This window comes from Vespula pensylvanica, chromosome 15, assembly GCF_014466175.1.
Source record: "Vespula pensylvanica isolate Volc-1 chromosome 15, ASM1446617v1, whole genome shotgun sequence".
Lineage (NCBI taxonomy): Eukaryota > Metazoa > Arthropoda > Insecta > Hymenoptera > Vespidae > Vespula > Vespula pensylvanica.
In genome coordinates, this window is record NC_057699.1 from 4,049,626 (window position 1) to 4,077,296 (window position 27,671).

Consider the following 27,671-nt stretch of genomic DNA (forward strand, 5'->3'; position numbering starts at 1 on the left):
ATTCGGTGGTGGGTTTCAGTAGGCTCTTGGTAAGGTCTAGTCTGTGGGTCGCTGCTGATGGTGATGGTGGTGCTGCCTGTTTAGCGCAGTCGCATTAGGTCTTTGGTAGTCGTCGGTGGAGAGCTCGTTGTGTCGGTCCAGGTACGAAGAGACAGAGGACGAAGACGCGCGCGCGAAAACGTGAACTACAACGACAACTAGAAACCACGATAAAAAGAAAGAAAGAGAGAAAGAAAGAAAGAAAGAAAGAGAAAGAAAAATAAATAAATAAAGAAAGAAAGAAAGAAAGAAGAAGAGATAAATCAGTCCAAAAAAGAAATAAAAAAAAATAAATAAATAAAAAAGAAAGAAAAGAAAAGAAGACAAATAGATATATACACGTACACCCACCCATCCATCCATCCATCCATCCACTCACATATACACACATATAATATAAAAAAAAAAAAAAGAAGAAAAAGAAAAAGGAAAGAAAATTCACAGCGTCTGGCAGAAGGAAAGAGAGCAGGAGAAAAAGAGAGAAAGAGAGAAGTCAAACTTGTATCACCGGTTCGTCTTTCGAGGAAGATCGACGCGCCTCGAGGTGAGTTATCAAAGAAACTATATTTATTTATTTATTTAAATATATATCGTATAAATTTATTATTATATATGAACGAAATCGATCGACTGTCAGGATGTTTTCTATCTTTTTTATTACAACTGAAAAGACAGAGTGAGAGTTTGGAAGAGAGATAGAGATAGAGATAGAGATAGCAAGAGAGAAAGAGAGAGAGAGAGAGAGAGAGAGAGAAAAATAGATAGATAGAAAGTGTAGCGATGTTAATCTTGGATAAGAACAGAGGTGTAGATGAAGGAGGTAAAGAAAGAGGAGGTGAAGGGGAGGGAAGGAAGAGAAGGTGGAGGAGGAGGAAGAGGTTGCTTGGATCGTCGTCGTCTTTTCCTGGATGCAAAATCGGCTCGGGTTAGCTCGCTCTCACGCGTCGCTCGCGTTGTCCATTGATTTTCCACCGGCAAGACCCGCCCCGTAAGAGGAGCATAGTACTCTCTTTCTCTCTCTTATATATATATATATATATACATATATATATGTATGTATGTATGTATATATATACTCTTTACGCGAAAGGTATCTCCTTCCTCTCGCTATCGCCTTCTTTAGACAAGTTTATACGGACAAACTCATTTTTCCTTTCTCGATTTTCATATTGAAAAAATGGATACGGAGAAAAGTGCCAAAGGGTTCGAAGATCTTCACTTCTTCTTGATAATATGATATACCTACTATCTATCGACTAATACAATCTCTCGTTTCTATTTTTTCTCGGTCACGTTCGTTAGTCCTTATTTTATTCGTTGTCAGTTAATCGGTTTTTAATATTTCCTTGTGTATTCGATTTATTACGAAAAGTTAATGGATCGTCGATATGCTTTTGTACCGAATGGTATTGTAAAAGTTTCATTTGATCTGATAATAGATCACTCGATCCCTGATTTTTAAATTTCGCAAAAGTTTTATTAAATATTCGATAAAGTAGAATGAAAATTGTTTGTTGAGTCTACCATTTTACTTTTTTTTTTTTCTGTTTCAATTTTGATTTCTTCTTGATTTCATTTATTTTTAAACATCAACTCGATATATTCGATTTATTGTAAAAGGTTTGATTCATTTAAGCGTGCTTTTAACCTTTAGCTTTTAACATTTTAGCATATATATAAATATTTATAACAGATATTTCAACGCATAATAATCATACAACTTCGTGGTTTGTATTGTAGTATATTCACTTTTTCATTCTCATGGTATTTCTCTATCTCTCTCTTTTTTTCTCTAAACAAAAAAAAAAAAGGTTTACAAAATAACGTGTTTTTTAACGCATACGAGTATCACTTATAGTTTCGCGAGGTCTATTCCACATTTCTATTCGAATGCCGCGAACTGCGAAGCGAAAACGTGATTTGTGCTACGAGTTTTCAGTTTTGGACTTCTCTCTCTGTCTCTCGTTTTCTTTTTTTCTTTCATTCTGCTACCTTTTTTCTCTTTAATTTATTTTACAAACCGAGCTACATGAAAATTTGATATAAGTTAAGAGACTCTTTATAGTTTGTTTCCTTTTCTTTTTTTTTTATTTTTTTGGAAGCTTATCGTATATCCGTATTCATGTGAGAGATCGTTTGAAAAAGAATATGATAACGCAAATTGTAGATAAAAAATGGACATCCATCCTTTTGAATCTCTTTAAAGCGATAGTAGTTGAGCTATTTTTATATTGTACTTGGATGAGAACGATTAATTTAGGAAAATGCTCTTTTTAAGATAATTAAGCGGACCTGTTATTTATAATAAACAGTTAAAGATATTTTTAGCACGAAAATGATTCGTATAGAAAGATGCTTTTTTTAAAAGATCGTGGGTCAGACGTTTGTGAGATTATATGGAATTACATCTAATTATTTCGATTACAGATAAACAGTTGAAAATATTCTTTATTCGGATAAAAAAATTGTTGTTTTTAATATTATGATCCGTTACTGATTACGATATTGAAAATTTCTAGTTGTAAATTCATTTCAACATTTCTACTTACTATAAAATAGAAATATAATCCGTTCTCTCTCTCTCTCTCTCTCTCTCTCTTCCTCTAAAAAGCTTTCATTAATTTTGGGAGGATAACAATCGAATGTGAGAAGACACAGATGTTTTCTTTTTTTACACTTTTCTTCATACTCAAACTTAACAATCGCGCGATAGAGAGAATGGTGTGCTTGCGACGCGACAATCCGGTCGACAAATTGCGGACGGTATTTATCGTCGTCGAGGGCGGCTCGAGTTACACGAGGGCAAATTGTTAGTAAATTGCTGGCAATACTTGTCATCGCTGAGAGAGGATCGAGTTACGTTCGTGCAAATTGTCAGAGAGAGAAAGAGAGAGAGAGAGAGAGAACAGAGAGAGAAAGAGAGAGAGAGAGAGACAGAGAGAGTTAGTTCCTGGAGTTTACTTTCCTACCATTAACATGGATAATCTCGAAAATGCAACAATATCCGGCTCTTTGTAGCTCTCGATCGTTCCTAATTGAGCTATTCACTAGAAGATTCTCTCTAGAGAGATTCTCTCTCTCTCTGAATCTCTCTCTCTCTCTCTCTCTCTCTCTCTACTTCTGTTTCTGAAGCATTTCGAATTCGTCTTCTACCGGTCTCATACAATTCAATCAAATATCTTCATATCATCAATATTATTTCAATCGAACGAAAATGAAAAAAAGAGAAAAAAAAAAAAGAAACAAAAAATAAAGTTACCTCTCAATGATCTAACTAGAATAAAAAATAATATTTTTTTTTCGACGAACAGTTCACTTTTGCCCCTCCTTTTATCATCAGCGAGATGATAAAACGTGAGAACGATAAAACGTGCTATCGATTACGATCAAATCATCATCATCGTCGTCGTCGTCGTCGTCGTCGTCGTCGTTATCGTCATTATCGTCATCGAGATTTATATATGATTAATAAAATAGTTTTCAACTGTCAGATGACGTCGCTTCTTCTTCTCTTTGCTCGATCACACACGTACACTCCAACGATTTTCTCTCTCTCTCTCTCTCTCTCTCTTTCTATCTCTCTCTCCCTTATCAGAGTTACCCCATTTGGACTACAATGGATACTCGTTTAAAGTCACGAAGATAACCGAAGCCTCTTTTGCACTGCTTTGAATGGTCCTTTGCCTCGGATACATCCGTATCTCTTTAAACGTTACATACATACACACACACACACACACACACGCATATACATCAGCAGCAGCAATACCATCAGCTAACGGTAGAGTAACGCGTTCACTCAGGCAGAAATTCGCGGGTAGCTACGATCTAGCAGGTGAATGTAATTCTACGACGTAATTCAATCAACCTCGTTAAACGAGACACCGCGAATCGAAGCAAGTTTCAATTTCCTTTCCTCTCCCTCTCTCTGTGTGTGTCTCTCCTTTATTTTCGGTACTCAAAGATACTCTCCTCTCTCTTACAAGGGTCTAATGAATGCTTCCAATTTCAATTCGAAATTCATTCCAATCGAATCTTCGGAAAAAGCGACTTTATCGTCATTATCAATCGATGTTTTATCATACCAACATTTATTATTACTCTTCTGCTTGTATTTTTTTTTTTTTTTTTTTTTTTAATTTGTTAATTCAGAAACTTGATCATTCGCTCAACTTGTATTTAATCGAGAGGTCGAGTTCGTGAAACTTTGTTGATACGAACAGACTTTCTCTCTTTCTCTCTCTTTTTCCTCTTTTTCTCTTTTTATCTTTTTATCTTCTTCTCTTCTCTTCTTTTTTTTTCTTTGCTTCTTTTCGACTCTACGAAACGCGCATCTGAAAATCAGGTCAGTGCACATCGTCACAAAGAATCTGTCGCTTTTGTGACGTCGCGAGCATAGCACCGAGGTAATTTCGTAACACTGCATATAATTGCTTTCTCGAGTCGAGTCGAGTCGAGTCGAGTCGAGTCAAGTCGATTCCACTTCCTCGACTATGTGATCAGAATCGAGTTCTCTCTTTTATCTATAAATTGTCTCGTCCTCGTCCATCTTTATATATATATATATATATATATATATATATATATATATAGTAGGAGCTATATATACGAAAACTTCGAACGCGATAGTGCAAAGTTAATTATAGAAATGGCGATTTTGTTATCAACGCACGAAACGTGAAATAACGTTTTATCCTCTCCCTTTCTCTTTCTCTATCTTTCTCTCTCTCTCTCTCTTTGTGCCTTGCTTTTTGATGGAACTTGAAAAGAGCAGGTAAAGTCTATTTCGAAATTTCGTGAGCAGAATATTAACTATTCCGAAGTTTACGTATAAACGAGAGAAAAGTCATTTTTTTTCAATTCTATCGCTAATGGAAAATTTATATACGTCATATTTATGTCTGATACCTATATATTTCCATTCTTTTTTATTTCAGAGATTAAGAAAAATTGTAATATTTGAATTCCAATATATTAATTGAATATACGTGATTATTTTAGTTATATAATTTAATTACATAATTATTTGAATTTTAATACGCGCGTACGTGTGCTTGTGCGAATGAAATTTTACTAATACTATAATAGAGATACGAGGTGTGGTCATAAAATAATCGGAGTGATTTTTTTTTCGGTTCCCCGTGGCCTCGGTAACAGCTAGCAGAATGCTTTTATTAGATTTACTTTTTTTAGTTTCAAAAATGAAGATAATAAAATATAAATTGCAGTTGAAAATGACGTATTAAAACCTTCTTGTAATATCATCGAAGTAACGTCATAGGAAAATAATACAAATAAGTTTCATCCATTCTCGTTTAACCTTCGATAATTGCTACGATATCGATCGACGAATCAGGGGAAAGATAATGCTCGTAATTTCTCATTCGGCTCCCATGTTCAGCGCGTGTTTGTCTTCCGTGCGAGGGCACACCGTCGATATTTATGTCCTCCCCACCCTGACCAACCCCTCCCATCACCACCCATCCCTAATGTGAATTTCATCGAGAATAATCGTGCTTTCCGTGGTCCCAAGCAAAATAGTACGATAAGCTCGTTGTGGATTTTGGTTTAACGATGACGAATCACTCGATTATACATAGCTATGCAAATATAACGAAATTGCTACTTAATTTCCTTACTCCATTTCCTTTCTGTTTTCTTTTCCTTTTTCTTTTTTCTTTTTTTGATAATATCTTAATACTCCGTTAACGAATATTAAATTTTTTAATGAAATACTACAATATATTGTGGTAATTTTAATAATTCAAATAATAATACATCTTAACACTTTCTTTTTTGATTAATAAATATGATATTAGAATTAAAATTGAACTACAAATACTTCCAACTAAAATAGTAATGATTAGAATATTTTAATATTTTCATAGATATTATTGCGACTCGTTGGATCGATATTCTCAACTTTTAACGATAAGTATTAGAAACAAAATTTTTAATTTTTCTAATAAAACTGAATACAAACTATTGTAATGCACTCGGTTTGTAATCACGTACCTCTTATTTCATTGCAATGTAATTATGATAAATACGAAGGAAAACGTAGTTAACTTCGAAATGCAATAAACAACAATGATTATTAGTTACTATTATCACAGCTCTTGAATGTATATTTTTAATATGACGAACGCGTGGAAACATTACTCTCTTTCTTTTTTGTTTCTTTTTCTCCGTTTTATCATTTTTAGTGTTGGTCTTAAAAAGAAAAAAAAAAAAGAAAATAAAATAAAGAAAAAACACACATACATACACAAAGAGAATATATACATCAGTGGCCTCATTTATTAATTATCTTTAACCTCTTATGAGTCATATATATTTTTCTCTTCTCACTTAAAAAAGAAAAAAAAAAAGAAAAAAAAAAGGAAAAAAAAATCACTTCATACGCAAGAATCTCCAGAAATCTCATGAATGTTTTAGTCGAAACGAAATAGAAAAATATCTTTTATCGATTCGATAAAGGTAGATAATTCTAATCGCAAGAAAACTATTTTTTACCCCTTTAAAAAAAAGAACTGTTATGATAAACCATCTATCCATAAATGCAAGAATGACTCTCAGCGATATCTCTATTTAATCACTTTGGCTTTTCCTTCTAAAGTTTTCGTAAAAAGTAGATTTTTATGAGTTCGAGTTATTCAATAATCGAAACCCCCTATTAGTCGCCTTTTACGACAAGCAGGGGATACTGTGGGTATATTCTATTCCCTACCCACAGGGAACTTATGATAAATCGTATCGATATGATAACAAAATCAAAATTTTCAAAAACAGGAAGAATAACAAAATAAAAAAAAAAGAAAAGAAACATAAAATCCTCTCTATGATAAACCAATCGATAAAGAAAAAATTCAAAGCTTTATTTAATACTTTAGATTAATACTAATAGCTTAATAGCTTTAAATTAATACTAATAAAGAGCATACGTTAAAAGTTCCTAAATGATTTGAAAAATTAATTACCCTCTTTTTCCAGACACGTTTCAGATTAATTTTTTTATCGCAAACTATAAAGCGACAAACATATCCAAAAGCTTAAAAAGGGTTCGCGGAAATGTATAATCGATTTTTAAAATCACCGAAGGGACGTTTGGTCCATCCTTTGTATTAATATAAAACTAATACAGAATCCTTTTTCAATAAAACGTAAAAGAAGAAAGAAAAGAAAAAAGAAGAAAAAAAAAAAAGAAATATGGGAACAGTCAAAGAGTATGTCGGTAATATGAACATCGTACAGCTATCGTTCTTTTTCTCCTTTTTTCTCTCTCTCTCCATATATATATATATATATCTCTCTTTTTTTTTTTGTTTCAAAGTACCTTTGACACGGAGAGAGTCCATTTGAAAAATTCCAAAAACTAATCGTCAAAGAATCCTTCTCTCTCTTTTTTTTCCTTTTTTTTTTTTTGGATATAGCCGCTGGTGCATAAGACTCGTTCGGACACAGAACTCCGAGCTTCTGGTATTTCTTTGACCTCGTATCCACTGCTGGTTCCGATCGTAGAGCTAACATTCTCGTTTCTTCTCTCTCGTCGGCACCATTTTTTTGTCTCTTTCTCCCTTTAAAATCATCATATAAAATATACGTATGCATGATGTGTGTACATATATATATATATATATATATATATATATATATATATATATACACACATATAAACGTACATACGTATAAAGGTATACGTACATATAAATATAAATGTATGGGTATTAACGTGAAAGCACGCAATATGCTTTTGCTTTTGGGCTACGAATAAACGTTCTCGATTTATCCTCTCCCTATTTTTACTTCCATTTCTATTTCTATTTCTATTTCTACTTCTATTTGTATTTCTATTTCTCTATCTACTTGTCAATGTCTAATCTATTTTTCACTACATTAATATATCGTATGGATTACACTATGAAATGGATCTTTGCCTCATACAATTATCTATACAATTAATGACGATACTAAGCAATCGTTTTAAACAATTGGTATAATGAAACGAAAAACATCGTGATTCACATTCCCCGTCAACAATGTGTTTTAATCGACAACTGATCGATATTCAGCATCCGTACCATTCGAATGCACAGATAGAGCCTAATTTCGATGTCTCTCTCGTTAGCGAGTCCTTATTCGTGAATTTAGAAAGTAATGTAAGTGAGAGAGATAGAGAGAGAGAGAGAGAGAGAGAGAGAGAGAGAGAGAGAGAGAGAGAGAGAGAGAACTCGTTACTACTATTTCGATGAGAACGAAAGCAATTTGCAGCAATCAACGCTGCTATTTATTCATCATACAATATTTAGATCGAGAGAGATATAGTCGGTGATTAAGAATAATTAGTGTGACGAAAATAGAGATAGAGAGTTCGAGAGAAAGAGAAAAAGAAACTTCAATTAAAAGTGAAATATGTATGTAAATAACGATTTCGAAGAAAAATATTATTCATTCTTGACCATTTATTGATGAATATTATATACATATATATATATATATATATATATATATGTATATAGAAAAGTTGTTTAAAATTTTTCTTGACGATAATATATATATATATATATATACATAGAAGAAGAGTAGATATGTATACTATATATATATGCTTATATACAATAACGAGTAGGAATATCGAATTCCTTTTTTGTTCTTGTTTTTCTCCATCGTCCCAGTCATGAATAATTGATGTGCGAATGAATAACAAAGTAGTACTTTCGTTGGCATGATCCGGAAGACCGCAACTCTGGCCCGCCGTAGTGATGGTGGTAGTGGCGATGATGATGGTTGCGGTTGTTACTTCACGAATTTATCGATGAGAATATCTCGAAGGGGTTACAAACGATACTTTTCTTCGACATCGTTTTCTTAGAAATTTAGATTCTATGTTATATATAACATATTTGAAAAAGAGAGAGAAAGAAAGGAAGAAAGAAAGAAAGAAAGAAAGAAAGAGAGAGAGATATATACATAGACAATATTCGATATACAAATATACGACCTCTATATGTATCACATATGACAAAACTATACAACACATTACGTGTTACGATTTTCATGTAAAAAAAAAAAAAAAAAAAAAGAAAAGAAAAGAAAAGAAGTTATTTTGCCAGTCGACGTGAATTAAATAAACATGAAGGATAACGCAGTAGAAGTTTTAAACAAAATGTAATCAAAATAAAGAAATGCAATAGAGCAATGCAATAATGTATGAGTGAAGGAGAGAAAGAGAGATAGAAGGAGAAAGAAAGAAAAAAAAAAAAGAATAGATAGATAGTCGAGTAGAGTATAATACAAAGTGCTCTCTCGACGACGGCAAGGCAAATAATGCGTCGTCCGATATATGTACACAGACTCGACAGAGAGACTTTGTTGATGAGGTGGGGAGGAGGTGGAGAAGGGGTGGAGACAGCAGAGGCAGTCGACATATCCAAGTAGGGGACGTTGCTCCTATATTCAGATATACATATACCATTTTGTGTCCGCCTCTCATTCTCTCTCTCTCTCTCTCTCTCTCTCTTTCTCTCTCTCTCTCTCTCTTTCTCTCTCTCTCTCTCTCTCTCTCTCTCTCTCTTTCTCGTAACTATACTCAAAGCGGAGACTTCGACGTCCGCCGATAAGTTTATCCGCATTGGAGAAGGGAGAGCAATGTATTTAGTTTGTTCGATGCATTGAAGATCCATTCGATATATATATATATATATATATATGGACGTATATAAACATAGGTACATATATGTACTTATTCATGCATGTATGTACGTATAAACGAACGGAAGAAAAAGAGTCAAAGTAATTTGAAATTTCATCGTAGCGAAGAGGAGAAAAACGAAGAGATTCGAAAATGCACATCGATAAGCCGGAAATTTGATCCGTATGTAGTTTACTTTTTCTTTTTCTTTTTTTTCCTCTCTCTCTCTCTCTCTCTTTTTTTTTTTTTAATATTCCAATCCGTAAATCCATTCGTATCTCCTTCCGTTATTCTATATTTGCTACAATAAATGTCTTCTTCTCTTGGATATTTTCCGTTTCGCTAATAGATCGATAGATCGATGTAGCATATTATCGAGAAATATGTTAGAATGAAATTGTTAATTGATAGGACGTTTGATAACATAGATATTTTCATACACGTGTCTATGTATACGATTTATATTGTTTCATCAATTTATCATTTTTTAAACCATATATATTTTTACTTTATTATTTTTGTAATCTGAGAAATAAATTAGTTTGTATAAAAGTTCTTGAAAAAGAATATGTAATCGAATCTATAAGGAACTTTTTGATTCGTCCATGTATATATGATTTAAATAATAATGAGAATATATTATTTAAGATAATTTATAATACGTTGTCAATCATTCTCATATTACAGTGTGAATTTATCGTTTCAATTTTCTTTTTCTATGTTTTGCTCGATCATATCGATAAGCTTATGATCTTTGAGACATACGTCAAAGATGAAAGCTGGTTCGTTTTTAGTCAAAGTTTTATACAAAATAAAGTGTGTGTTCATTTTTTAAAGCTCGTCTCTCTGTCATCACGCGATATTCTGATAATTTTAGTCAAATCTGTTAAGAGACAGAAAGAGAAAAAGAAAGAGAGGAGAGCGAGAAAGAAAATGACATTTGACAGAGACGACCAAAGCAACTTTGCAAATTCAATCAACGAGTTTGTCTATAGTTCATCTATATGAAATGTCTATGTGAAATGTCCTTTCTGTCGATCATGTAGTTTCTCTTCTCAAATATGAAAGCATCTCCGACTATTCTCTCAAGTTTGGAAGTTTCTCTCTCTCTCTCTCTCTTCCTCAAGTTCTTAAGATAACATATAATAATAATGGAAGCTGTCAAATATATCGTGAAGTTTAAATATATATTTATTTCTTTTGTTTATACATTGATCATATTTTTTAATATGTCTTTTTCTTCGGTGTTCCTGACCAAAAAAAGAAATAAAAAAGATATATTATAGCTGAAAGAAAAAATTTGTGGATTCGAGGATTTATTCGACGATTTTGCATCGTCGTATCTCGTCGAACCCGCGTAGGGCACAAGCATATTTATTTTCTCTCTTTATATATCTATATATATATATATATATATATATATATATATATATATATATCGACAAGGGAGTGATAACATTTGCGCGAGCAAACAAATCAATTCGGTCAACTTCGAAACGGAATCGAATATAGGCTGAATGTCGTTCTTCATTGGCAAGGATGTTGCGTGTCAACTCGATAAATCGAATATCGAATTCGAGGAGTCAATTCTGACGAATCGACGAATACTATTCGATCGTCAATAGTATGCTATTTTTTGCTTACTTAAAATTCTATGAAATACATATGTTTCATGTCGAATATACATTTTGAACGAATAAATAAATAAGTAAATAAATAAATAAATAAATAAATAAATAAATATAATTTGTTTTTACGAGTAATTTCCTTCCAAAAATTTAGTTGCATATTAACAGTGTATTAACATTAACATCAAACATAATTTTGATAATAATTTTAATTACATTAATTTATATCAAGATTATATGGGGAAAAAAAAAAAAGTGTATAATATGTATTTATTAAAATTTTATTACTTGATCAATAATTACTGAATTATCTTGTATACCGTTTTGAATTTGAACTTTTTAAGGTTTTCATTGAAAAATTTCAATGAATATCTTTCAGTGAATTTTTTTTTATTTTTTTTCTCCGTCTAAAAATGATTCTTCGTTTACGCAAATCGAATGTTCGCAGATATAAACACTATCCTTTCGTTTTATTATTCTTCGAACCTTTGTAAACTAATCTTGTAACACACATACACACACACACACACACACACAAGATCGTCGCGATCCAGGAGAGAATCTTTTAAAAATAGACTTCCGACTGTACTCTTTAGAGCTTCTCTAATTAAACAGAATTTTTCTTCGTAGCACGTTCGTCTATGAACCCCATGTTCCCTGTTAAATATTTATCTATGTACGTGAGCCTACTACTATCGTTCTATCTTTCTTTCGACAAAATCTCGAACCGAACGTACAACATTTTTTTCCTCTTAGAATTTCTAATGTTCTTCTATTCGAATAAAAATGATCTCTACAACACGATACAACAGTAAACTTATACATATGAATAGATTTTTATTTCTTCTCGTTACATATTTGACAATGAACATCTTCGTGTAGAATATTTTTATGCGTGAGCCTATGATCTTTCGACGTGGTTTCTAAGAATTTCTAACGAATTTTCTTTCTTTTCGCTTGGGAATAAAAATCATTTCAAACTCAAACACGAAAGTAACAAACTTATACCAATGAATTTTTCTAAAGAGACTTTTACTATCATCGATCGAACGATCTAAAAATAGAATCTGAAAGGAAAAAAGTATATCGTTTAAAAAATTCTCTAATATTTGTGTCCTCTTTCTCTCACTATCTCTGTTTTTACATAGTCGAAAATACAATATTCATGTGACCCGGAAATAAAAGGGACTGTTACATTTTCATAGGAATGAAAATTACGGATGTCTCAGCCGGTTATACTTCATTCGTAATACAATGAGAAGAACAAGAATAAAATATTGATATGTATCGAATATCATTTCGTCTTGATAAAAGAAAAAAGGAAGAAACAAACAAACAAACAAAAAGATTCGATCTGTATCGAAGAAATAAATAAATGAATAAATAAATTAAGATGACATATATCTGCGTGAAAAAAAAAAAAAAAAAAAGAAAAGAAAAAATCTTATATACTTTTTGCGTATATTTCTAAAGTCATAAAAATTCGATCTTTAGCGAATAAATAAATAAATAAAAGATGACATATGTATACTTATGTGAACAAAAAAAAGAAAGATGTTTTTCTTCAAAGAAAAAAATTTCTTCAAAGAAAAAAATCTTTTTCTCTCAAATTCTCCTAGACAAATAGAAATCTGTTAAGGTCGAGGATGAGTAACAGAAAAAAAAAAAAGAGATGAAGGGAGAGATACATAGAGAGAGAGAAAAAAAACAAGACGTAGAAAGGATCGAAACACGTGCATAGCAGACAAACGATCATGCCAACACGTGAGACTAACTTCTTGGTTGGTGTTCCTTCACATGGAAAGATCAACGTCATCCTAAATCTTTATGATCCTTCGAGAAGATTATTATTTCAGTAGGTAGCATATGTTTCAGTATAGCCATTGTAATCTCTTTTCTTTTCTAAACAAAAATTCTCTTAGCCTTGAAACATAATTCATAAAAATTATCATTATATTTTTCTAATAAATATTAATTTATTTTTATCACAAATTATAGTATTTTCTCTCTCTTTCTCTTAAAAAAAAAAAGAAGAAAAAAAAATAAAAAAAATTACGAAGCATAAAACGTACTTCATAAAAATCGTTGTAAATATATGGCGGATCAAAAGTTCCCAGATGAACTTACTAATCAATTACACTCTTTTCCGACATTTTAGGCCAATTTCTTTTTTTTTTTTTAGATTGTAAAACTACATGAAAGCTTAATTGAAAATCGTAAAAGCAGTCTCGAAAAAGAGTATTTTTAATTAATTTTTAAAATCACCCAAGAACTTTTGACTAATTCCCTTCTTCACCTTTGTACCTTTAACTCGTTAATTTGTTTTCAACTCAAATATTGTTGATTTCTTTTTTTACCCGGTAAAAAAATACTACTAAAGTACTTCCTACTAATCTCTCTCTCTCTCTCTCTCTCTCTCTCTCTCTCTTTCGTTTCAAAAGAAATTTTGAAGCTATTATCGAAAGTTACAATGTAATGGAACGGTGATACACTACGTCCTCTTATCTCTCTTTCTCTCTCTCTCTACTGATAAAAGAGAAAAAGCTCGCTAATCGGTCCGAGTTAATCGCTCCAACTGTTACGGAAATGCGAGAACGATTACGACGAGCTGTGCTACGAATCGAGAACAACGAGGTCGAACGAACATACTCTCTCTTTCTCTCTCTCTCTCTCTTTCTCACTGTCATACATACATACATACATACCTACATAGATATATACATATATACATACATACAGTACATACGTCAGACTCCCAACATAGAAACGTATAATTGTTTCATTCATTGCACTGAGTTATCTTGATCTCTTTTTCTTTCTATTGAAAGAAGAAACTAATTGTTGGTTTTAATTGTTTCATTTCACGCTCTCTCACGCTCTCTCTCTCTCTCTCTCTTTCTTTCTTTCTCTCTCTGTCTCTGTCTCTCTTTCTCACCCTCTATTTATTTTTTTTCTTTTTTTCTTCCCAATGAACAAAATGAATCTTAACGAGACGCGAATCGTTTGCCAAAAAGCAACGATGAAAATTTTAATAACCGTTGGCGCGTTAACGAACGCCAGCTGCAGTTCTACGAATCCTTTACGAGCCGTAGCGAAGGAGTTTTGCAGTGATTGCATTCTTAGGAAGAGGAAGAGAATGCAAAAGAGAGAAAGAAAGAGGGTTGAAGAATGCGAACGTTGTGAAGAAGAAGAAGAAGAAGAAGAAGAATGAGAAGGGTGTGGAAGGTTGGTAAATGGAAAGGAAGAGGAAAAAAACGAATGGAATGAAGAGAGAGAGAGAGAGAGAGAGAGAGAGAGAGAGAGGGGAGAGAGAGAGAGGAGAGAGAGAAAGAGAAATAAGAAGAATGGGCCACGAATATTAACTCGAAACAAACGACGATAACGAGACGAAAGTAGCGAGAGTAAAGTACTTTGAAGACTTTTAAGGCATGGCAAAGGTACTGCCTTGAAAATGGTCGAGTCCTTTTTCTCTTTGTTTTCTTTTTTATTTTCTTTTTTTCCTATTTTCAAGTGAAATACGCGAACCTCTCGCAATATTAGATCTCAACATACTTTTGTTCTTGGTATTTTCATGAATGTAGATAAAGGATAAAGAATGAATGAATAAAAAAAAAATAAAGAGAAAGAAAGAAAGAGAGAGAGAGAGGGGGGGGGGTGTATAAAAAATTAATTGAAACAAAAAAATAAAAGGGAAAAAGAAAAAGAAACGGGGTCGGAAAGTTCGAATTTAGAAAGTAATTTTTATATGATTTTTTTTTGTAACCTTCCCCTCTTCCGTGACTCGTTACTGGACTCCAATTTCGAAGTTCTTATCAGTAACTAGAATGAATGGAGTTACCGTAATAAAAACAAATGAAAAAGCAAGGACTTTTTTTTTTCTTTCGCCGTTTGTTGCACGAGCAGAGCACGTAGCGTTCTCATTTTCTAGCAAGTCCGGTTGGCTAAAAATGTGGGTTAAAGTGCAAAAGGCTAGGGACTAATTTATTCTTGTGAAACGTTACCGGAGAACGTGATACTACCCTTTTTTTATATCCATGTCTATTGATTTACCTCTATATATGTATCTATACACGCATATATATATATATATATAGAGAGAGAGAGAGGTATTAGTAATATATAAAGATTCATTGGAGATACATACATACATAGATGTAACGTGTTCCGATAAAAAAGAATTAAGCTGTGAAAAATATAGATTTTTTCTTTCTCATGTTTCCTTTCTCCTTTTATCGACAAAAGTATGCTCTTTGCAATGAGACCAACGTCGATCTTCTAGAATAATAATTCATTTCAAAATTCACAGTTAAAATAGTGTATTAATAATGAAATTCCATTATGGAGTATATAACTTTAAACGAGTTTATCTTTCACACGTCAGCCTCTTTTTAACAGAGCTCATCAAACACATATATATATCTATAGAGCATTAGGTATTAGCAATGTGTGTGTGAATAAAACGAAATGACGAATTAATCGATGAAAGTTTCGGTTTATCGGGGCAAACGAGAGCGATTTAGCCGAAAAATCGGGTCAAAGTTATCGATAGACTATTTTTTTCGAACATGAAAGAAACAGAGGGCTAGAAGAGATACAAAATTGCAAAGATATATAAGTAGTATTGATGATAACGCTTGATCGAATATTTTTACCAATGAACTTTACGAATGTATTGTAACAAAATGATTTAAATAGCTGACTGTGTTTTATCGTAGACATTTTTGTCAATTAAATTAGTCAAAAAGAAACTTTAATGAAATTGTAATTAATAAATGTGCGTGAGATTACGAATCTGTGTGTGTGTGTGTGTGTGTATATCATCGAGGATCTTATCAATTAGAGTAGTCAGAAAAAAATGATCGGATTAATTAAATGAAATTCTAATTAATGAATATATGTGAAATTGTGAGTTTATATCACAAACGATTTTATCAATTAGAATGATCAATAAGAGATGATTAATTCAATGAAATTGCAATTGACAACTATGTCATGATAAATTTTTTATTCGATTAGATTGAGAAAAGAAGATCCTTTTATTACAACTATTCTATACGTAAAGTAGTACGGAATCACTATTGTTAGCCTGATCTGTTAGCTCTGTTAGCCAAATACGAGAACATCGACCTATGACATAGTTCGTCAAGTGTATATAATGTATGTACTCTAAACAAAACAAAACAAAAAAAAAAAAAACAAAATCAATTTATCAAGAAAAAAAGTAAGAAAGAAATGATTTTCGTTTCTTACGCTTCTTCTTTTTCTTTTTTACATGAATTAAAATACAGAAGGAGACAAAAGTTGTATGAATGATTTGTAAAAATCAATTATGCTTTTTTTCCTTGATATTTTTTCTTCAGATTGTAAAAAGGTTTCTATGAGCTTTGTAAACTTACAATTTGGGATAAAAAGATGGTAAATTTACAGAAAGTCCCGAAAAAGAGTAGATGCGTGATTTTAAAAATTAGTTAGGAACTTTTGGCCCACTCTGTACGAATAAAGAACACTCTTAGATCGTCGTCGTCGTCGTCGAGACTCGTATTAGGACGATCTTCGCAATCGGTTGCAATCTTCTCGAATAAAAATCTTCTCGATGACGCGACACGGCGTGACTAAATAAGTTTAAGAGGCAGACGAACGTTTCCTCTCGTAGTAAAACGACATACCACTTTCGGCATCATTTTCTCGCCCTCGCACTTCCCTATTAATTAGTACATACATTATCTACGTTCGTCTGACATATATATATATATATATATATATATATATATATATAAATCAACATATATTTCATTAATGCATTCAAGGTCTCCGAAATGATTTTAATAATATGAGCAAATACGTATTAGTAGTAATATAAATGTAAAAAAACTGATAATCGATTAAAAAATTCATAAAAAAATTATTGAGATTTTTAAGATTCAAAAAATATTTTCTTTAACTTCTCTCTCTCTCTCTTTTTTTTTTTATTATTACATCGATATGAAATATTATTTCTTTTTCTTTCTTTTTCTCTAATAAAAAGCTTTCTTTTTCCGTGAAACATTTCCTCCGAGGATCTTTTCAAATATTCTCGTCTTTCATGCATATATATAAATATATTTAATAAGACTGAAAAATAATCCAATGTAAATGATACAGTGATACGTTCAAGAAAAAACTTCTAATGTCATAGAAATTTGATTACTATATATGTAATTTTATACATAACTTTAACCGTTCATTCTCATCAACTTCAAATTCAAAAATTTACGTACTTATGATTGTTCTTGTTTGAAAAAGAAAACAGTGAAAAATAAAAAAAATAGTATAACATTCGATATATCGATTTCTTTTTTGTCGAATTTTGTCGACAAAGAGAAAGAAAAAAAAAGAGAGAGAGAGAGAGAGAGAGAGAGAGAATCTGTGAAATCGTCTCGAGCGTACGTAATAATTAAAGTTCGTAATAATTAAAGGCAAGATTTAACGAGGCTCTTCCACTTTTCTATACATTTAGTTACACTCTTTATCTTTTGTTTCATGAACAAACGAATTGGTCGACAGAATGAAGCTGTGGTGGAGTTTAGCGTTGGTCCTCGTCGCCACGTCGATGTTCCTCAGCACTGTCAGAGCAGAATCTGTGCTTTGGGAAGAAGACGATAAGGAGATTCTTGTACGAACTGTACGTGGCACCAAGGAACGAGGTACGAAGCATTAACCTTAATTAATCGTTTCGAAGAGAGAAAAAGGAGGAGAAAAAGTGACAGAGTGAGAGAGTGAGTGGGAGAGAGAGAGAGAGAGAGAGAGAGAGAGAGAGAGAGAGAGAGAGATGTTGCTCCCTTGAGATTTTCTTTAAAATATTCAATCCAGTCTTTTCATTTTTCCTACAATATCTCGACAAGTGCGTTCTCTCAAAAAAAAAAAAAAAAAAAAAAAAAAAAAAAAAAAAACAGAAAAAAAAAGATACATAGATACTTTTGAATTAATAATAATCTAAAGAATTGTCTCGATCCCTCAACGAGAGCAGATTACAATAATCATGAACCAATTAACGATTTCTATACAATCTTTTCGAGTACTATCGTCGGTCACTAAATAATTATTTAATCCTTATCAATCTCATTCTTAATAACGCTAAAATTGTAATTGTTTTTTTTTTTATCTTGTGTCTTAGATAATATGCATAAAAACTTTTTACTAATAAATCTTATAACATATCAAAATGTTCTCTGGAGCATTAAAAAGTAAAAAAGAAAAAAATTTTTAATTAAGAAAATTTCTTTTTAGCTTTAATATTAGTGGAGTTGATAAGAATTAAATATTCCTAAGTATACCTATTATCGTCACTGCGTGTTGATAAATACGTAATCTTGATAATATTATCCATTCATTACCCACGATGATAATTAAATGCTTATCTACCAATTACATTTCTCTTCTGCTTTTGATATATCTAGGTTTTTATAAAACATTTTTACGTTATTATAATAACCAATTGTATTATAAAGATGATCTATACATATCAAAATTCTTTCAAAATTTTTTTTCTAGTTAATAATGTTCTTCGATCGATAAGAGTTAAATATTCTTAAGTATACCTTAATATATAAAGAGAGCATACGCTTAAGAGCTTATAGACTTGTAATATATATATATATAAATATATATTTTGGAAAGAGATGATTAATACAGACATTATAAATAATGACAAATAAAATCGAGTATTGTAAAAAATCGATTACACAAAATTACTTAAAAAAATGTAATCCTGACATCGAAATTTATGATACTGCCGGATTTTGTTTATCATTATTTATAATATCCGTATTAATTACTTAACACATATATAATATATAATACACACACACACATATATAGATATATAATAAATTCGTAGTCTCGATAACGTTATAATTCAATCTCTATGGCAATTTATCACAGACGTGTTTTTTCATTTTCAAGTAATCCGAATACGAAAGGAAAGATCGTTTACGCTTCAAACGCACACAGATATACACGAAGGGATCGGTGGTATTATGTATGTAGGTACCAAAACGAAAAAGAAAGAAAAAATAAGAAAAAAGGAAGAAAAAATAGGAAAAGAGAAAGAGAGAAGGAACCAACGTAGAGAATAAATGTAAGCTCTTAAGCGTACGCTCTCTTTATACTACCTATACTTACGTATACATATATACTACGTTGGACTCTCGAGAAAGAGACTTTGCTTGAAAGCCCTCTTTGTACATCATCGTTCTTTCTCCCAACCCCTTTCTCTCTCTCTCTCTCTCTCTCTCTTTTTTCTTTCTTTTTTTCACTTTTCTCCATCATCTTCCTACCCGTCTTCTTTTTTTCTCAAGGAACGAGAAAGGAAAATATAGTTGCTGGAATATCATTCAACCAGGAAAAAGAAGAAAGAAATCGTGATATCTAAAATATTCTTCCTCTTTCTCCTCTTCTTCTTCTCTTCTCTCTCTCTCTCTCTCTCTCTCTCTCTCTCTCTCTCGTTTCTTTCTTACTATAAGAGCTTCTTCCATGACCGCAAAAGCTCTCTGTGCTTAATCGATCGAGGTACACCGTGTTGTGCCGCATCGAGCCTTCGGGTGTATAAACATATCAATGGCCCCCCCCCCCTTCTCTCTTTCTCTCTCTCTCTCTCTTTCTCTCCATGTTTTTTACGCCAGAAAGCTCGAACCATCGGAAATCGAAGTATCTTTCCAGATAACAGAAAAGAGAAGGTTTATGTTCGTGTTGATGTCAGTATGGTCTGATTAATACCACGCGAAAGATAGATTTTGTTAAAACAATCATTTATAAATGTGAGAAAATTAATTATCGATGACAACATTTTTTCGTACGGTTACATAACTAAATACGCGAGATTTGTTTTATAATAAAATCGTCCTTACCGATAATCTGAATCTTAAGTTGATTTTGTTTGCTGTTTATAAAAAAAGAAAAAAAAAATGAATACATTGTTTCTCGATAACGTTATCACTAATAATATAGTTTGAATAAAACTATTCAATTAGGAAAATTCTAATTCGATCAGGGAACGTCAAGTTTCGTGTCTTCCATGATGGAGCCTTTCAAGGGTTGCATCTAACTAAGAAGAAAGTAAAGTTTCTAACACAATTAGAAAGTTAAATTTCGTATCGACGTAATCAAGACCACCAAAATGGATGGTTAATTTACAATTAATTTCAATTACCATTGTATAAAATTAGTATTATCTCAATCGTTACGTTCTCTTTTCTATTTTTTTTGTTTTTTTTTCTTTTCTAATACCTAACGTTCACACAAAATTTGCACAGAATGAGATGATATCGAAATACGAGATATCAAAGAAACATGCTATAAAAATGGAACGTTTCTAATACATAATAATGATTAGAAAGTCATGTTTAGTATCGATGCGATCCAAAATGGACGCTTAATTTACAACGAATTTCAATTACCATCGTAATAACGTCGCGACAGTTTCCGTTTATGGTTCGAACGTGCAACGGTGTGAGAGTGCAATTATCGGTAACGCACGAGAACGACGAGGGCACGTTCGTTCGCAATTAAGGCCGCCGCCATCGCTATTGCCGTCGATGTTGTCGACGACGACGACGACGACGACGACGACGACGACGACAACGACAACGATGACGACGACGACGACGACGACGACGACGACGACGACGTCGTCGTTGTTACATATATATATATATATATATATATATATATATATATATATATATTACGCTCTTCCAAGTTTCTCTATCCACTTGATCCGGCCGCACTCTCCAATTATCTCTATTGACGTTTTGCATCTCTGATGCAGCATCCGGCAGCAGCGCCGCTTCGTGCAGATACGTCAAGGGTCAATGGTCGGAGTGCGATTCAAAAACCAACACTCGTTCCCGAACTCTTAATCTTAAAAAGGGGGACAAATCTTGCGAACAAACTAAGACTATTCAGAAGAAATGCAAAAAAGGTAAAAGCGCATGATCTCTATTATACATATATATCTATGTATGTATGTATGTATGTATGGTATGTATATATAAACAGGGATGAATCAAAAGTTCCTAAGTTTCTTTTTGAAATTAATTATACTCTTTGTCTTAATTTTTTAAGTTAATTTCCTTTTCAGATTGTTAAGTTACGAGCTTTTGAAACTTTTGACTCATCCTGTATGTATATATGTATATATATAGTTTTCTATCTCTCCGTTTCTTTTATCAAATTTTAATTATTTGCGATGATATCTTGCAATACTAATTTCTACGTAATTAAAATCTTAACTTTGACTTATGCGATATACATTGATCAACGAAAAGTTGTATGATTTTTGTTTTTCTTTTTCTTTTTTTTTTTTTTTTTTTTTTTCAAAAATCGGTATATTTATTTATGTTAATGTAATTCCTCTTTAATAATCTCTCCTAAAGAATAACGATAACAGAGTTTATGGTCCTATGATTATATGCGTGGCGGGGAGAGCAGCGTGTCGGTACGAAAAGGGCACATGGAGCGGATGCGTGAATCAACTATCGACGAGAGTGGATAATTTGAAGGCGAACAGTGATCCCACTTGCGAGAAGACGCGTTTGATTACGAAGAGGTGTAAACCGGAGACCAATACCAAGAAATCTACCAAAGGAGGTATATATGTATTCATATTTTCTAATTCAAAAAAAAAAAAAAAATAAATAAATATAGAAAATTTATAAATAAATGAATTAAATAACATTTTTGTGTATACAGCAAAATTTAAACAAACTAAAAAAAAAATAATTAATAAATAGGTAATAATTTCATTATCAAAAAAAGTTTCGTACGTAACTCTTCTAATAATAAATAAATTAAGTAATAAATTTCTATGCATGCATGCATGCATGCGAAATGGAGAGACACAAAACGAAAAAAAAAAATAAATTATCTTTGATTAAAAAACTCTTCTTTTTGCGTATCTTTCATAAATATAAATAAATTAATTGAGTAACGTTGTTGTATATCCAAAATAGAGAGAAGAACAAAAAATAGAGAGAAAAAAAGAGAGAAAGAAAGATTTTATCAGAACAAGTAGCACAAATATTCGGCGTTCGTTCGACTCGATGAAGAAGTGGAGGATAGCAACACCCACATCGATAACGAGAGGGAACCCTTCTCCCTCTGTCCTCTCTTCATCGAGTGTACTCGATGGCGGCATTGAAAGAGTTAAAGATAGCTTCTTGAAATGTCTCTACGGGGTCATGGACAGAACGAACGGCTAAAGTGATGCGCAAAAATGTTTCGCTCTTAAACATAATCTCTTTCTTTCTCTCTTCCTTACTTAAACCAAAAAGTAAATATATCTATATACATATTACGTATAAATATAATCAAACTTTCATTATGAATTAGAATTTCGATGATTGCTACTATCACGTATATATTCAATCAAATGTGTTTTCGACTCTATAATATTATTAATAAATTCTATTATAAACATTATATATATATATATATAATATTTAGTGATATGTAATATTGGATGGATAAAAAATTTCTTGTTGATATTAAAAATCAATTACTCTTTTTCGAGACTTTTTAGGCTAATTTTACCTCTTTCGGATGCAGTAAAACTGTAATCTAACTCGTCTAAAAAATTAGCTTAAAAAATGTCTTGGTAAAGAGTAATTGATTTTTAAAATCACTTAGGAACTCTTGATTCATCCTGTATATCTCGTATCACTATGTATGTAATCACTAGAAATGTATATATATATATATATATATATATATATATTATAGATTATTATATTATTATATCATAGATTTAATATTTTTTAATCCCTTTACAGGCGAACGATCGAACAAGAAGTCGGGCAAGCAGTAAGATAATTTTCTTGTTTAAAACCGTGTACCGTGTCCCTTTGTAAAACACATGGCGATCAAAAAAAAAAAAAAAAAAAATCCGACAACGGGCAACGAAAAAAAAAAATGCATTCTTGTGTTTCCTCTTCGACGTATATATAAATATGTTTTATTAATGAATTGTCGTTATTAATAAATCGCGAGTATACTTACTACGATCGAGACATTGTCGTCGATCGGTTGAAATAATAATAATAATAATAATAAATAAATAAATAAATAAACGTTTCTGTGTAGGCGTACAATTTTGTTGAGTAAACAAAAAAAAAATAAAATCAAACAAACTAACAAACAAACAAACAAACAAACAAAGAAACATAGAAACGAATCTTCCCGATTGTCTAATAAACAAATCTAATGATCGACGTTAAAAAAATCGGTAAATGTACGTGATACCTTAAACGCGTACGTAAGAAGCGAAAAGAAAGAAAGAATAAAGAAATCAAAATAAAAAATAAAAAATAAAAAAAATAAAAAACACTCTCACGATATCGCATTAGAAAGAATTATTATTATTATCTTATACTAATCGCGTCGATCGTATAGGATACAACTGCTTCTCTATATATATTTAATTATGATCAACTCTTCCATTTTCGTGGCCAAATCTTATTCCGCGAAATACATTTTATATATATATATATTTTTTTTCCTTTTTTCTTAAAACTTCTTTAATTTTTGTCGACAAATAATTTAAATGTGGCATATATATATATATATATATATATATATATTAATTAATTGTTAATTTAATTTTTTCTTGAGGAGGAATTTCTCAAGAACGTTTTTTGATAAAAGAAAGAGATAGAGAGATAAAGGTACCACCGTTAAATCTCCCTTAATAAAATCTTAAAATCTACTTGACGATACGAATTTTTAATCTTTCGAATATATTCCGATATATACATATATATATACTCATACAGGATGGACTGAAAATCTCTAGATGAGTCAAAAGTTTATAGATAATCTTAAAAATCAATCACTCTCTTTTTCGAGACTTTTTATATATAGGCTAACTTTTTTTTTTTTAAGATTGTAAAATTACAAGTTCAGCTTGTAAAACTGCAAGCCTAAGTAGAAGCCTAAAAGGTCTCGTAAAGAAGTCTAATCGATTTCTAATAATCACTTAGGAACTTTTGACATGCCTTAAGACTTTTGTCCCATCCTGTACATATATATTAACATTTTTATGACGTCGATCATGACGCATTTTTTCTCTGAATCAAACAAAAAAATAAAAAGTATATATAGAACGATATACGAAATATAGATAATCCCATTCGGTAACTTAAAATTATATTGAGCACCTTTTTAAGCACGATTAATTTTTTTGCTGATTTATATTTTATTTTTTTCTTCTGTTCCTTTAATTTTAATTTAACGGGGTACTTGAAATCCGTTTAAAGATTAAAAAAAGCAAAAGAAAATATGAAAATAGGAAAAAAAGAAAAGAAAAAAAAATGTCACGTTGAAAACATTTTCCGAACTTATCAAATAGCTGTACGGTGTATCGATGTTTAAAAAATGATTGTGTATATTTTGTGTAATAATATGCACGGTCTTCGATAACGATTCCATTATCCGCGATATGTATTCTTAATATCTTCCACTATTTTTCGAACACATACACACACGCACACATACACAAGCGCGCTGACACTCACACACGCATGCACGTACGCACGTAAGCAAGCAAGCAAACACAAGTGTCTCTTCTATAAAGTTTCACAATCGTTGGAAAAAAGAAAAAATAAATAAAAAATAATAAAATAGAAAACCAAAAAAATGCTAAAAAAAAAAAAAGAATTATATTCCGTATATCTCTCTCTGAATGGAACTCGCTAAGGATACAAAAATAAATAAATAAATAAAATAAAGTAAAGAAATAAATAAAATAAAATAAAATAAATAAATAAATAAATAAATAAATAAATAAATAAAGAAAAGCCGATGAGCATAAAAATCAAATGAACATATTACATTGTCTCGAAAAGTTTTATAATTCTCGGTACTATCTCTCGGCCATGGTAATGTTCACCTTTTGAGGTCAAGAATGGCATTCAAGAATTATAAAACATCTTTTCTGAAACTATAGAAAATCAAAATGTTTTTTCCCAAGCTCGACGAGATCGATATATGTTGTTTTTAAATCTAAATGTGTATACAAAAGTTTGTCGGTAACGAGAACAACAATTACAATAACAACAAAAAGAAGAAGAAAAAAGAAAAAAAAAAAGGAATAAAAATAAAAAAGTTTTAAAAATGAAAACCAAAAAAAAAAATTAATATAATAAGAAAAATAAGTAATTAATTAATTAAATAAAATAAATAAATAAATAAAAGTCGAGTACGCCTTTTTGGTAACATTTTTCGTGCCTCGATTATGAAATAAATATATCGAGTGTACACAGGCATGATCAAAAATCGTAGTTTATCGTCTAGATAACGTATATACATATACGCCATATCATCGTGATGATTAAAAATAAAATTTATTGAAATAGTAGAATTTAAGATAGCGTTATACACATTATACGTTCTCTATGGGCTCATTATTATTATATATAGTTATTATTATCAGTAAACGTGTCTATTAAGTATTAAACAAAAATATCATGCTTGACTTCTCTGTGTGTGGAACTTAAGAAACAAAAAAAGAAAAAGAAAAGAATAAAAAACAAAAAATAAAAGAGAGTTCTTCGTGTTTTAAACAGCATTGTAACATAGCATTAATAGAAAATACGCTAAACTATTAGAAAAATTAATTTTTTCAAATCCTTCGACGATACTAAACACAACTTAGACTTTTAATGTCTCTCTCTCTCTCTTTACATGAGAATAAGAATTTCGATATGTAATTATTATTATTATTATTATTATTATTACTATTACTATTATTATTATTACTATTATTATTATTCGCTTTGCCAATTTACAACATTGTAATCGACAAAAATTTTCAAGTACATTATTATCGATATCATGCTCGATTACCGTCAAGTTTCATTGATACTCTGTTAAAATAGTTTAAGCTCGTTATTATAAATAAATTATCATTATTATTATTATTATTATTATTATTATTTTCTTTTGCATTATGCAGTAAGCATTTAGCCACTGCCACGAACATAATCAAATTTTATTCGACCGATTGAACCGAATAGTTCAGAAAGTAAAGATTCAATTTGTGTTTTATGATCTTTTAAGAAATATTAATTTCTTTTCTTTTTTCTTTCTAACTTCTTGACTCGAGTATATCTTATAGTTTATCTGAATCATCACTGGATTTATTTATGAACTGACATTACATAATAAAAAAAAAAAAAATTGTATAATGTATCTATTAATTATTAAATAATACCGTGTAACCATTACACACATGTAACAAAAATCCAATGTTGTCAATAAAAATTAAATATTATATATAAAATCTAAATATATTTTTGTATGCTCTTATATATTTCATTTTTTTTTATATAATATTATTTTAATATTATAATTATAATCTTATTCCTATGAATAAAAAATTATACAATAGGAATTTTTATGCGAAGAAAAGCATTTTATTTGTAGTGAAAAAATTGGCTATATAAAAAATACAAAATATTTGTATATATTATATCCTAGGTATAATAGATCATGCAAAGTACATAATATTTATTAATATAAAATCATGGACGGATTTAAATATTATCTTTGCTTTGACTATTATTAGAGATTTCTTCAAAGTCATTTTTTTTTTTTTTTGCACAAATTTTCTTATGTCATTAAAAATGTCAAGCCTATTGTTTCAACTCCAAACATCCTTCATTAATATTTTTAAAGTCCAAATAAAATGTGTATAGTTGTATATCGATATAAAAAAAAAATCTTTCAAGTATAGAAAATTGTTTGTTATATATAATTAATAAAAATGTAGTATATATATATATATAGATGTAATGCTCTCTTTAGTATAGAAATGGACGGAATTAAAGTACGTTTCATTTATAATAGAACGTATGTCTCTCATAACCTATAAGAACACAACATTCATAATATTGAGAGATCTTTGAACTATGTTTGCTAATAACAATATTCATAACTGTGCAACTATTTCTCTAAAAGAATTTTGTAAAAGCTGTAAACTATATATCTTTCCTATATATTTCTAGAAAGTATTTAAAAATATGTTTCTATGTTATGCTATGGAAACAGAAAGTTTACGCGAATAGGTTTTCCCTTCCCATTCTTGATCAGAGGGAAGAGATTCATGACGTACTTTACAAATACGTGGTCCATACTTGAGTAGTACCATTATAACACCAACTACAAAAAGTGTTAAGCAGGCACTGGCTGGCCAAAATACGTGTAAACTCATTGTGCAATAATTTTAAGCTACTTTTCGATTAGAACTTTGTTTTTTTTCAATCTATTAATCTTTCTTTCAA

General features: G+C 30.8%; 2 protein-coding genes and 1 long non-coding RNA gene across 4 annotated transcripts; 1 reads left to right on the forward strand and 2 right to left on the reverse strand.

Annotated features, from left to right (window-relative positions):
- The first annotated feature begins 424 nt into the window (after positions 1-424).
- Positions 425-26,677, forward strand: LOC122634575. 2 transcript variants are annotated; one of them, XM_043823655.1, is made up of 5 exons: positions 425-583; positions 17,902-18,041; positions 21,164-21,316; positions 21,808-21,984; positions 23,166-26,677. In XM_043823655.1, the coding sequence occupies exons 2-5, from the start codon at positions 17,903-17,905 to the stop codon at positions 23,198-23,200; spliced, it is 504 nt and encodes a 167-aa protein (XP_043679590.1). In that variant the 5' UTR covers positions 425-583; position 17,902; the 3' UTR covers positions 23,201-26,677. The 2 variants fall into 2 exon arrangements, with proteins under 2 accessions (XP_043679590.1, XP_043679591.1); XM_043823656.1 differs by having other exon boundaries at positions 21,826-21,984.
- LOC122634579 lies at positions 1,335-19,066 on the reverse strand. The gene is made up of 2 exons (XR_006328428.1): positions 18,289-19,066; positions 1,335-2,632 (listed from the first exon to the last, which is right to left on the reverse strand). It is a non-coding gene; the product is annotated as an uncharacterized LOC122634579 (long non-coding RNA).
- Positions 25,829-27,601, reverse strand: LOC122634578. Its single transcript, XM_043823659.1, has one exon. It carries the CDS (start codon positions 27,599-27,601, stop codon positions 27,422-27,424), a length of 180 nt encoding a protein of 59 aa, XP_043679594.1. The 3' UTR covers positions 25,829-27,421.
- Between the last annotated feature and the right edge of the window lie 70 nt (positions 27,602-27,671).

Coding starts and splice junctions, on each gene's coding strand:
- LOC122634575 (XM_043823655.1), top strand. CDS start 17,903: ATGAAGCTGTGGTGGAGTTTAGCGTTGGTCCTCGTCGCCACGTCGATG. Junction 18,042..21,163: donor ACGTGGCACCAAGGAACGAG/GTACGAAGCATT, acceptor TCTCTGATGCAG/CATCCGGCAGCAGCGCCGCT. Junction 21,985..23,165: donor CAAGAAATCTACCAAAGGAG/GTATATATGTAT, acceptor ATCCCTTTACAG/GCGAACGATCGAACAAGAAG.
- LOC122634578 (XM_043823659.1), bottom strand. CDS start 27,601: ATGAGTTTACACGTATTTTGGCCAGCCAGTGCCTGCTTAACACTTTTT.